This window comes from Cynoglossus semilaevis, chromosome 3 (genome assembly GCF_000523025.1).
Source record: "Cynoglossus semilaevis isolate Cse_v1.0 chromosome 3, Cse_v1.0, whole genome shotgun sequence".
In the NCBI taxonomy this organism is placed as follows: domain Eukaryota; kingdom Metazoa; phylum Chordata; class Actinopteri; order Pleuronectiformes; family Cynoglossidae; genus Cynoglossus; species Cynoglossus semilaevis.
In genome coordinates this window covers 12319554-12332148 of record NC_024309.1, presented here as the reverse complement: position 1 = coordinate 12332148, position 12595 = coordinate 12319554, and the positions used below count along the sequence as shown (strand labels likewise).

At 41.1% G+C, this 12595-nt stretch overlaps 3 protein-coding genes across 8 annotated transcripts in view; 2 read left to right on the top strand and 1 right to left on the bottom strand.

The window, feature by feature from the left end:
* The window catches only part of med1l (mediator complex subunit 1-like), a 27397-nt gene that overhangs the window by 6779 nt on the left and 8023 nt on the right, over nt 1-12595 (bottom strand). For 2 of the 5 annotated variants that reach the window (XM_008308168.3, XM_008308167.3), the window contains exon 2: nt 909-997. In XM_008308168.3, coding sequence (XP_008306390.1) covers nt 909-995 — 87 coding nt within the window. In that variant the 5' untranslated portion in view covers nt 996-997. Of the gene's footprint in view, nt 1-908; nt 998-1610; nt 1757-2356; nt 3068-12595 lie in introns of those variants that run through there. The other 3 variants (XM_017031523.2, XM_008308165.3, XM_008308166.3) reach the window with 3 other exon arrangements.
* ralaa (v-ral simian leukemia viral oncogene homolog Aa (ras related)) lies at nt 773-8999 on the top strand. 2 transcript variants are annotated; one of them, XM_017031526.2, is made up of 5 exons: nt 773-971; nt 4168-4410; nt 4506-4714; nt 4918-5092; nt 5433-8999. In XM_017031526.2, exons 2-5 carry the CDS (start codon nt 4297-4299, stop codon nt 5553-5555), a joined length of 621 nt encoding a protein of 206 aa, XP_016887015.1. In that variant the 5' UTR covers nt 773-971; nt 4168-4296; the 3' UTR covers nt 5556-8999. The 2 variants fall into 2 exon arrangements, with proteins under 2 accessions (XP_016887015.1, XP_008306386.1); XM_008308164.3 differs by lacking the exon at nt 773-971 and adding an exon at nt 1876-2026 and having other exon boundaries at nt 5433-8995.
* Nucleotides 9490-12595, top strand: part of cdk13 (cyclin dependent kinase 13) — a 7254-nt gene continuing 4148 nt past the window's right edge. The window contains exons 1-3 of the mRNA XM_008308163.3: nt 9490-11503; nt 11744-12316; nt 12413-12571. Coding sequence (XP_008306385.1) covers nt 10383-11503; nt 11744-12316; nt 12413-12571 — 1853 coding nt within the window. The 5' untranslated portion in view covers nt 9490-10382. The remainder of the gene's footprint in view (nt 11504-11743; nt 12317-12412; nt 12572-12595) is intronic.

Genomic DNA, 12595 nt, shown 5'->3' with positions numbered 1-12595 from the left:
ATTTCTTCATTTTTTAGTGCTGGTGTTGGCCGAACACTGCCTCTCCGGCACACGTCACTTCAGTTCAGTTCACTCAGTAATCACGTATCTTTAGCAGGCTCCCGAGACTGACCGGTGCCAAACTCTATGTCATGTTAATCCAACTGTATTATCTACACGGCAGCTCCACCCATGCCAAATCTACAGCCAACGAGCCCGCCCTCTCCTCGGGAGCCTCCGGTACCCGCGTCTGTAACAGCTAAAGCCGGCTGGATCACTCTGCAGGTCTTTGTTTGCATTGAAAACTTGAATCCAAGACGATACAGGGACTTGGACTCATGCAGCTGCAGCTAAATAATAAGAGTTAAAAACTAAGCATCAAAACTTGCAAAATTATTATAATTTGATTGAACCACCTTGGGATTGTTAAAAAAAAGTGACTGCAAATGTATGAAAAAAATACCAATATGCTACACTTTTAGTTGCCCAAAACATTTAAGAAATTTGAGAAAAGATACATTAACAAAGTTGCCTCTGAACAAAAACTTTTGAAAATCCTTCAATGAAGGTTTTAACACAACAGATTATGTTGGGATTATTGTACAAGTAAGTTTAATGAAGTTAATCTAGGATTCAAACAACTGGTTTCTTTCTGTGGTTTATCGAGCCCTGTTGATAAGGAGGAAAATCCAAGCAGACTGCTGATCTAACAAAGACTGGTGTGTTCCAGGATGGATGAGGTCATTCCCTATGCATCACAGCACACACAAACAAACCAGCTTCTGATCTCACTCACAAGTCTAGTATCTGTAACTATCACTTTCCCTGCCCACGGGGACAGTCATATCTGAGGGGAATCATAAACTACTGAGTCAGGGTGAGTTGCATAAAGCAGTGGAAGTTAGTAAGATGGCTGAACTTAGTCTCACCATGCATTTGCGAACATGCTGAAAAGTGTCATTCCAGGTCTTCTCTGCAAACTTCAGCCGCAGGTAAGGAATTATGTTATCTTTCATCTCTGGTAGAAAAAAAGAGAAAACATTTTGAAAATGATTTGTTTTCATTGTGACCTTTTTCACTTATTTGATCCACTTTGTGGTTTTACATTACTCTTCACGTTTAGTAAATGTCTGTTGTTTTGCCTAAACTAACTAATCTTTTTTTGCTACAATGTTACCTTTTTTGCTAGCTTTGTCATCTTAAATATAGGGTTTTAATTTGATCATTGCTTATTCATAGTCCACTAAGCTAGTAATGATGAGTATTTCTTAAAATAATCTACATTTGGCTCTATGTAAAAATCCGCCCTAAAACCCATCTTCAAGGGATTTAAATTGGAATTATTTTGAGATTAACTAGCTCTACAAATCTTTGCCAACGTTTAAGTTTTTGAAACGGTTTTATTGCAACAATCCTACGTTTCCAAAATGCGTTTGTCAGTAGGTTTAAAGGCGAACACAAAAAGTACAAATGGTCAAAAATGTTTGGTTGTTGTTGCAATTTTAAAGCATTTTATCCAAACACTTTTTCACAGCATTTGTAAACACCACAGAACAAGAAAAACCGTTTGAAAAAGACTTACATAAATACTCGTTTGAAAGACAATTAAGTTTAATTTGTGGAATATTTACCTGGTTCACTCAGTGTCGACAAAACGTCTACACTTGTCCAAACGTGCTTTGTGATAATTAATCAATTACCGTTATCTCCATTTTAACTCAAAGGCGTTTGGAATTGACGAAGCTATTTTCAAAAAAAAAAGGACATGTTTTTTTCTCAAACTCACCCACCACACAGTTATTTTAATTTTATATTAAATAACAAATAAACTAAAAGTGTGTTTGCTGTCTGCTCGTCTCCTGCGGGCGGGCGTTGGCAGACGGAGCCAAGCCCACAGGACGTGCGTGGACTCGGTCTGCTGCTCTGGACTCAGTAGCTAACCATGAGCTAACGAGTACTTAGCACACTGTCTTTCCACTTTCACACCCTAAATTCAGACCGCATAACGTCTGCGACTGAACCGGGGGGAACACTGTCACGCTGACCGGTAGGTGACGTGCTATCGTGGAAATACGACTGCGTGTGCCTGCTATTGTTGTAACGGTGGCTGCTGGTCGTGTTTCTTGTCTTCTTCGCGTTTAGTTGTGATTAGCCGCTTGGTAGCCTTTTTGCTTTAGCCTGTGGGGCTAGCAGGAGCAGCGCGCTAACGCAGACAAGGCAAAAGAGACAGAATTAAAACAAAACAAAAAAGTGTCAAACCAATAGGTCTGTCGGAGTGTGTTTTCTTTTATCACTTTGTCTTTAATATGTCATCCAAACCACTGCCTCCATTTTGAACTTGTCCTTAGATTTAAATCAGGTGACGGTAACTCCCTACCTGATCCGTAGGTTAAGTTAGTTAGCATCTTTAATGACCTGACATGTCAACGCCCAATTTACGCGTAAACGCACAAGACGTCTACAAATGATGTATTACATTTGTCTTTACGCATTTGTCATACGTACGCTATGGTGAACCACACTGAGCACTAAAATGAAACAGTGGGCAAAACCCCTGTCACGACTATCCAGGGTAAATAATTGGATTTACGGTATATTATTACGAGTTTAGATTTCTAATCGTAAACAGGCGGGGACACGTCACCGTAACGTATTCTTTCTTGATGAGTCACATCTTATCAGTTTCTGGCTGATACAAGTAAAAAATAATGATGTTATGGCAGGTGACAGAAGATACATGTGTGTTAATGTTTTTAATTTTGCCCCCAAACTATTTTAATAACATCGTAAAATGTGTTAATGTCGTTCAAAAGGGAGGAAACATAAGGACATCACGTCGCTCTGTTCATTTGTATAATGACACATTGGCTGCAGTCCCATATTTACATATCCCAAGTCTGTGTTGTCCTGTTGTTTTAGGGACTTCATGACACACATCTCAGTGTGTGTGTGTGTGTATTCTATCTGTTTTCACCAGCCATTATGAAGAACAGATGATTAAAAAGAGACCAATCAACCAGAGGGATCTATAAAGTCATTAGGTTGCAAAGCAAAGTTGCAAGGGCACCCTGAGGCATAGTTACAGCATCTGGCATGGAATTGAAAGCGCAAGGGCACCCTGAGGCATAGTTGTTACAGCATCTGGCATGGAATTGAAAGGTTACTAGTTTGAATCCCAACTCTCTCTCACACCCGTTGCACAGTTTACTGCAGCCCACTGCCCCTCTCTCACAGGTGGGTTGAAGATAGACATATTTGTGCAATATTTAAGGAAAGGATCTCCCTCTGGGCACACCAACGTCTGTGAAGTCCCCCATTGGACAGTCCAGCTGTCAGTTACAGACAGTTACTACTATTTAGCAGATTTTTTTTACTAGGTTTAGTTATTATATATACTTATTGTGTATACATAAGTCATTTCAATTTAAATTAGGTCACAGAATGGGTCAGAAGGGCATTGGCCTGTAATGCTGATGAGGTACACTAATGTTGCTGTCATCTGTGTTTCTGTCTGCTTCTGGCTGCCTTTTATTGCATTACAGGAAACCTAATTATTAAATCTATTTGGTTAAATGCTGATTGTCAGGCCACTGCCAGACGTTTTATGATGGTTCCCCTGTGTTGCTGCAGTTCTTAGTTTCTAATGGATTATCTGTAACTAACCGACATTATTTGTTTATATGTATGCACCAAGTCACGAGGAAGTAGTGTGGGAATTTAGTTTATAACATGGCCTCTGACATCATTCATCCTACGTCTATTCTCTTCCTGACTCTAATGGAAATATTTTTACACGGTTAACGAGTCCCTTAACCCCGTTGTGAAATAAATGTGAGAGAGTACTCTCGATTGGTACATTACAGAAAATGCTCATCTCCTACTGGCATGCAGCTGCAGGGAGGAACGCTAATGGAAAATACTGATAATAATGTAGTTTGGAGATGTATCTTTTGCCACTGAATGGTCATTATCCTTCAGTCTTTGCTGCAGGTACAGAGAAAATGCCCCCTGCACTACATTTGCAGTGTAATGGCCGTTTCTCAGACATTTTATTGTAGTGCGATTTATTGCCTTGAGACACAGCAATGACTATGCAGCCTAACTACAGGACTGGAATCCAAAATCCCAGAAGTAATGATGAAACATCTCATGATTGTTTTCTCTCTTTTCCCCTCTCTATTCTCACAGGTATTATCACTCAGCCTTTTTTTTTGGCAGCTGCCGTCCAGACTGATTTCCCTCCTCTGCATTTCACAATCCTCGCCTCAACCTTGAACTCTCTCCTCTCCACGCTCGTATCTCTCTGCACACAGAGCCATGGCAGCCGCTAAGCCAAAGGGGCAGAATTCTCTAGCCCTTCACAAAGTCATTATGGTGGGCAGTGGAGGGGTGGGCAAGTCAGCCCTCACTTTACAGTTCATGTATGACGAGGTGAGTAATTTCCAACTCCAGCTGTCGAGCTACAACCTTTACAATATGGTTCTCTGACATGTTGAATGTACAACCCCTTTTTCTCCCGCTCCTAGTTTGTTGAAGACTACGAGCCCACAAAGGCAGACAGCTACAGGAAGAAAGTGGTGTTAGATGGAGAGGAAGTACAGATTGACATCCTTGACACGGCTGGACAAGAGGACTACGCAGCCATCCGGGATAACTACTTCCGCAGTGGAGAGGGTTTCCTCTGTGTATTTTCCATCACGGAGCTGGAATCATTTGCAGCAACAGTCGACTTTAGGTGCATTTGCATTGTTTTATTAGGATGCAATAAGTTCCGTGGCTCAGGTTTCGGCAGATTAGATCTTCTGCTGAAGTTCCTAACACATAAGTGCATTGTTTGACATTTTGGAATCCTCTGGGACTGTGATAAACCCAAATGTAATAGCAGGGTGGTTTATTTACATAATTCATGGTCTAACTGTATTTCCTGTCTGCCTCTAGAGAGCAGATACTGCGAGTAAAGGAAGATGAGAACGTGCCCTTTCTCTTGGTGGGTAACAAGTCCGACTTGGATGACCGACGGCAGGTCAGCGCAGACGAAGCCAAAGCTCGTGCCGAACAGTGGGGCGTGTGCTACGTGGAGACGTCTGCTAAAACCCGTGCCAACGTCGACAAGGTGGGTGCAAAATTAGGCAGAACTTAGAGCAAGTATTCAGTGACTTCAGCATTCAACTCAGAATTGACTCAGAGTCAACAAAAGAAGTTGTCAAATGCTCAGGAGAATGTTGAATCAAGTGTGGCTTTCTTTCAAAAGGTCTTAAAAATCATCATTTTGGTCAGTACAGCCAGAAATGTTTTATACACTTGACAGTGTTAAAAGTAAAAAGATTTAAATTTGAATTTGTTTCTCTCCGTAAAAATAAAGTAAAGTAAAAATATTTAAATTTGAATTTGTTTCTCTCCGTTTGTGCACAGGCAGTGAATGAACTTAATAATCTCACTGCTTCTTCCCTCAGGTGTTCTTTGACCTGATGAGAGAGATCCGGGCGAGGAAAATGGAGGACAGCAAAGAGAAAAACGGCAAGAAGAAAAGTAAAAGTTTGGCCAAGAGGATTCGAGAACGCTGCTGTATTTTATAGTGGTAAAAGAGAGCGGGGGGAGCTGCTGTTGTACATATACATTTCTCAGACTTTTGACATTTATTTTGTGCTCGTACCTGACCGCGACTCTCCTTTCCTGGCTAACAGGAAATCTGACCATGTGTCAGGAGGTAGTGAGGTGGCACTTCATACACCATTTATAGCTCTAACTTTTTATGTGCTGACACTCCAAATAACTTACGTACTCTGTCTCTTACTCTGACCATTTAACGGAGTGTAATAAATGGATGGTGTTTTTACTTTAGGACCCAGCTTGACCAGAGGCGAAGCTCTGGAATGTTACACAACCGTTCATTGTAGAGTTTAATGTGTATAATATATTCAAGAGAAACCTTGTGGTGGGAGCTGAAAGGGGAGGACGAAGTGAAAGTGTCAAGAGTTGAGATTTAAATGCAAAGTTCCACTTCATATGTTGAGTCAGCACTGCAGACATTTACAGTAACCACAGTGTCAACTCTGAGGAAATGTTTGATTGTGTTGATTCACAAGCATTTGAATGGAAAGCGTCCGAGCACACACTGAACCCCAGCTGCGGTTTTATTGCCATCTCTTCGGGTCATTTTCAATCTTCTACTTTACTCTGTGCTATGATCGCCAACACTTTATTTTTATCTCGAGTCTAACGCCTCCTTTGTCACGCCGTCCTTTTAAAGCAAGTGCACTAACGTTTCCTTTCCTCCTGCTCTCACCGTGTTAAACATTAATAATGACACCTGTAGTCTAATAGAGATTACTGCAACACTTGAAAGCTTTTTTTTTTTGGTTAATTATGCTGATATTCCAGAAGGTTTACCTCAATATGGCATTCAATGCCTGTCTTTGGAATCCCTGGTGCTCTGTTAGAAAAGTGATTCCATGACACTACGTCCTTTTACGTATTTTCTTTGTCCAAACTAAATTATTTTTTAGACATGTTGATGATTTCTTTTTGTTACTTTCCTGGCCCAGTTTATTTATTCCCATCCTCTAAAATATTGGACATGACTGACTTAAACAAGAATTTTCCTCCCCTAACTGTAATCATGACAAGTGACTGCTATGTAATGGTAGTAAAGCAGAACATCAGAACTGAACTGCAGCTCAAGAGCAACAAGGCCAGCTCTGATAATCCATGACTTCAAATTAGAAGCGGATCAGTTATGCCAGTTAAAGTCTAGTAAAAGATGAAAATAGGTTGAAGATAAAACTCCTGACAACATACTCCTTTGCTCAATTCTTGAGATTACTGACACACTACAAGTTTCTGTCTCAGTAACATTTAACAACAATATTTAAAATGATCACAGCAGCACACAGTCGCACATTTCTGAAGGTAAACACATTTAAATATCTCGTCCTGTGAATGTGAAAAAGTCAAAGGTGTAGAGGACTGTTGTCTGAAAAGACAGGTAAAAAATATCTGTCTTTGTGAGGGTTTTGGTGATTTTTAAGTAAATTGCTTCACTGTTTATTGTGACGTCTGTCCTGTCTGCTTGTGCTCTTCCAGTGACGTGCAGTGAATCAGTCATTAACACTGTGCTCTCCTTGCTTTTGTTTCCTGCTCTGCACATCTGTCCATGTTTCTATGCTTTGGTCACGTCATGCTAACATAGTGGTACAACAGTGTGAGGATGCTCCAAATGTGACAGAAATGCTTTATAGATGTGTAAATTACAGACAAGAAAACACTATGAAATTTACCCTAATGACCTTTGCTTTTCCTACGCCTGAGCCATTTTTCAACCACATACATTCCTCACATATTTAAATCTATTTTATTTTTTTAAAGTTGTAATTTACTCGGATAACCATAACCATCCTCTCAACCTCCCCAACATTTCCAATCTGGTCTGCATTAGGGTCATTCATTTCATGTGTTCATCGCTACCAGCAAAAGTTCAGGCACTAGCAACACTGGAGTCTATGCAAAAAACACTAAAGATACACATGCGGTCAAGTTTGGATATTTACAAAAATTGCTCGGTGAGCCGTATGTAACAACATGAAAGCTAATTTCTCAACACTTTTCCAAAGTTCGATTCTGCGACAACTCACAGAGTTGGTGGTGGTCATAGAAATATAAAGCCCCCATCAGCTGGTTTTACCTAACTAGACCACAAAAAACAAAAAACAAAACCCCAACATGATCCAGAAACAAAGAAAAGAAACAAATGTTGCAAATACTTCACTTATAGTATGTTTTCTAAATATTCCTTGCCTTTAATGTCGAGCTTCGTTTTTATGCTACAGTAATGTTTACGTCTTAAGCGAACCCCCTTATTTTAAAGCCAGAAAGAGAGCAACACAAAAAGGCATAATATTGTTTTGATGATTCCAAATGAAGCTCTCAACAACATTGACTGAATGCAGCCCCAAACCAATACAGGGCCCTACCTGTTTGTTAATATGTTTTAAAACAGAGACCTAATATTAAAAATATTTAAAAGAAAAATCCAACTTTTTTATTTATTTAACCAATTTGTTGATATTCAGTAACTATTGCCTGTTAGCCCCTTTCTAAAGACTAATGAACTCTTGCCAAGCACTATATATATATGCCTTCAGCAGGTGTGTCTCTAATCCTGTTTTCATCACTGTCCATTATAGTGTGGTAATTGTACAAAAGAATAGTAGAATATTAAAAAAAAAAATCTGCCGTATAAAACGTCTACTAAAAAGCACACAGAACGAGAGAGGGGTGAACGTGACCATGTGACAGGAAGTGAGCTGGAAACACTAATTTGTGGCATGAGAATGCTTGTGAAATCATCTGGTTTGATTATATATAAATATTTATATGTATAAAGGGCTAACCTCCAGTGCACCATACCATGATTGAAAACCCTTCCTGACAGTCAAATTGACAGGCACAACAGAAAAAAAAGACTTTCAATCTAAAAGAACCACAGCCTGTCATGATGCACCTTCCACAGAGTAAGGCCATTACAGTAAGTGCTGTGTGTGTGTGACTGCTAAAAGCTACTGGACTTTAAGTGACCACCATCACGCTTCCTTGCTGTAACACTGGCCGAACAGCATTTCAGTCTCTGCTCAGAGCTTTACATTGTCATTTCAAGTCCTTGTCTTTGTCGTTAAATAAATCAACTCGGTGGCCTGAAAATATCCAACTGGACACTGACACAGTCGGGATGTTTGTGTGAAAGCTATGAGCGACACTGTCCTACTGGATATTCATTTTGCCTTTTATATATACATGTCAATAGAATTTAAAAAAATAAATAAATGAGCAAGTTGTCTGTCTTTGATTGGATGGTTGTATGTTTGCCATCGGTTAAATGTTTCCTCCTTGTTTACTTATTTTAAGAAGTAACTACTAATGTAGCCTGTATCTGTTTGTGAATGCAAGAGGTGAAGCTTACATTTCAATTCATTTGTGTGAGTAATTTGGAAATGGCAAATAAAGTGGACATTACTGATAATACTTTCACATGGGTTCGATTTTTTTGTCTTGTGATTTATGTGTTTAAAGTAATCAAGTAGAGAGCCACATTGATTTTGATGTTTTTTAATACACAATATGGTATGATATAACGTCCACTTTTATTATTTATAAATAATAATTATATAATCTGTATTTATTATATAGTTATTTCACATTGATTTTTATGTTATTTAATACACAATATGGCATGATGTAACGTCCACTTTTATTATTTATGAATAATAATTCTATAATCTGTATTTATTATATAGTTATTTATGAAATACTGAAATAATATATATTGGTTATATATATTAAATATCATCATCAACATGGATGGTTTAACGAATTTTATAGGGTAAAAAATATACAACCAACTGTAAGGTGCTGTATTTTTAGTCCACCGTTAACGGCGTTTTATTTTGAAGGCAGGGGTTTCCCTTGGTGTTTACGTAACCGCTGAACTGCATGACGTAAACGCGTTTCATTGGTTGACATCGACGCACGAGGCCTGTAGTTTGAAACCTTGTATGGGCCCCTGTGATAAGCTGTACCGTTAGCCACTTTGGGAACAAAGTTATCACATTTTGAATTACATATTAACACCCGGTTATTGATCCATAACTGGAAAAGACGTGCGCCTTTTTCGGACACTGGAGTTGCCATTAAGGAGTAACGAGGCCGACAAGATACCGTAGAAGCGGGCGTGTTTTGAATGGCATTGTTTTAAATGCTCAGAGCCTCTAGTTGCTTTGAACTCCGGCGCAAGGAGAAAAGAAAGCTAAGCGCTAACAGTTAGCGGCGGTTGTCCAACAGCCAACTCGCGTGCCATTTACTTCCTTGTTGTGTAATGGAAGGCGAGAAGAAGTTTACAAGAAGTGGGGATTTTTTTGCCGCTTGGATGTAAATACAATATAATGAATGGAATTAGTTGTATTCATGGACGGCAGAGTTTCAACAGTACCCGGACTTTAGAATCTGACAGCGGCCTATGCTTGGACCACCAAATGGAATGTGTAGCAGCTAATAAGAACTAGCTAGTTAAACCAACTAGCATCTGGCTAGCCAATCTGAGAGATGTTCGTCCTGGATTGCCAACGGTTAATTATGGAAGTGCTCGAACAGTAAGGACAAAGTTGCAGATCATATGTGACAATATCTTTGGGCACCAAGTGTCTTTGATTGGCGTGAGATTAAACTCACTTTACCTGGAACCTTCTCAGTGTTAGCTTTGTGTTGCTAATTGGATAGTATTAGCCACCTAGCTTATAACGTACCTAGTCCAATGTTTTGTTCCGCGACAAAACGAGGAACAATAATTTCGTAAAAAAGTAAACAGTTGTGTGGATTTGTCTGAACTTGGGAGCCTCAACTGTAAAGGATATATGCCTAATTCGGACGTACTTCGCGATTCCCGGGGACGTAGCCCCTCTGCGCAGCGAAATGCTAACAAACAGGAGCGGCGAAGCAAACCCGGCAGCGGGACTGCTCAGCGGGACAGACACCGCGACAAGAGGCGCTCGTCTGCTTCTCGGAGAAAGAAACGCAGGCAGGCCAAAGATAGGGGCTTATGGTACGCTGGCGCACACGGGGACACGGAGAACATCAGAAAAAGCACTTTTGACAGAGAAATGGAGCAAGGAACATTAGTGGAGTATGACGACGTAAGTTCGCAGTCAGAGAAGTTCTCTGGAAGCCCCTCTCCAAAACTTGACCCCCGGCTATCAATGGACCGACTCAGTGATGTAGACTTCGGTGAATACAACGGACCAGTTTCCCCAAACAGAAGTCACCTGAGAGACAGAGAGGTGGCGTGTCTCAACAGGGGCGAACATACAAGAGGACCATCTGAAAGAAGCAAGCGAGACCGGGAGACGGGCAAGAAAAAGGACAGTCACAGCCGGGATAGAGACTCTTCTAAAGTACGCAGTGGAGGTGGTGGCTCTAAGAATCACAAAGAGTCGACAAGGAGTAGTGATAGAAATGGTAAAAGGACGTCATCCTCTCAGTCTGGGACAGACAAAAGGGATTCCAAGAGACACAGGAGTAATACAAGAACTGATAAGGAAACCCCGTCTGCCTACAGAAACGCTCCGCAATCTTACAGAGATGACCGCGAAGACCTCAGGGGATACAGGAGGAGTCCTGGTTTAAAAGGAGACAGTCCCTATGGGACCTCGTACCCGTATAGCTACCAGTCTCCTGGTGGTTATAACCAGCAAATATCCAGAAGAAGTCCCATTTCTTATGGAAGCAAGAGACACTCACCTAGTTCAACATATTACAGCCGAGATGTAGATGTTTATGGATCATATGGAATGCCAAAGTCACCTAGTTCCTATTCTAGCAACAAAAGGAAGCGGTCACCTGGAAGCCCGGGATGGCGTCGTTCTCCGAGTTATAACAGGCACAGTCCGTTGGAACAAGGAGAATTTGCCTCAAGTCCTTATGGGAACCGAAGGAGATCACAAAGTCCATACAGAAAGTCACCAAGTCCTGATATCAGGTAAGTTCTACACAGTATGTGAATAAATTGCTACAATCTGAACACCATAAGTTTAATACAAGTTCTAAAACAAATGATCTTAGTAAAAGCTTTTAAAGAGTGACACTAACCTACATGTTTGCATAAGAGCAAACAATATTGTTTTGGTATACAGTGTATGTGTCAGTTTAGGTCAGTTAAATGAGATAAACAGAATAGATAAAGTCACATATGCAAAACCAGTTCTCATTTTCTGTGCAGGCGATCAGCTCGGTCACGCAGCAAAAGTCCATATTTGTCTACAAGGCATTCGCGGTCTCGTAGCCGCCACCGCCACTCACGCTCCCGCAGTCGCCCCTCCAGCCTCTCACCAAGCACTCTGACGTTCAAAACCAGTCTCGCCGCTGAACTCAGTAAGCAGAAGAAGGTCAAAGCGGCCGAAGCAGCTGCCAAGGCCAAGAACTCCAGCAACACATCAACTCCAACCAAGGGTTCCTCGTCTGTTCCTCAACCTAGTCCAAAGTCTAACAACACGTCCAGAAAGGGCCGTCCACCCTCCCCACCTCCACCTCAGCCGGAGAAAGGGCCCAGAACTCCACCATCCAGCCAGCCACTGTCACCACCTGACAGGTCCTCCAAGAAAACCAGTGAACTCCAGACCAGCAAGGACAGAGAAGGAAAAGGGAAGGGTGATCCTGTGCTTCGGGACAAAAGAAAAGTACCAGCAACCACACAGGGCAAAGACAAGGACAGAGCCACTGGTCCAATTACCCCAGCTCTCCCATCCTTACCTTTGCCACAATCAGTACTTGACAACATTGATAAAGGAGAAGGGTATGTGTGTGTTTTGGGGGGTTAGTTTATCTTATCTAGTGCTTGTCGTACTTACACTTGTAGAATTGCTCACAATTTTTGTTTTATCTGCACTAGTATTAAGGACAACTCACTCTCAGGGAAGAAAAAGCCAGAAAAGAAGGCTCGCCAGCTTCTGTCCGACCTGCCGCTTCCACCCGAACTTCCTAGCTGCACTTCCTCACCACAGAGCCCTTCGGAGGACAAGAAGTCTCAAACAAGCCGCAAAAGACCCAAGTATGTCAGAGTTTATCTACGGCT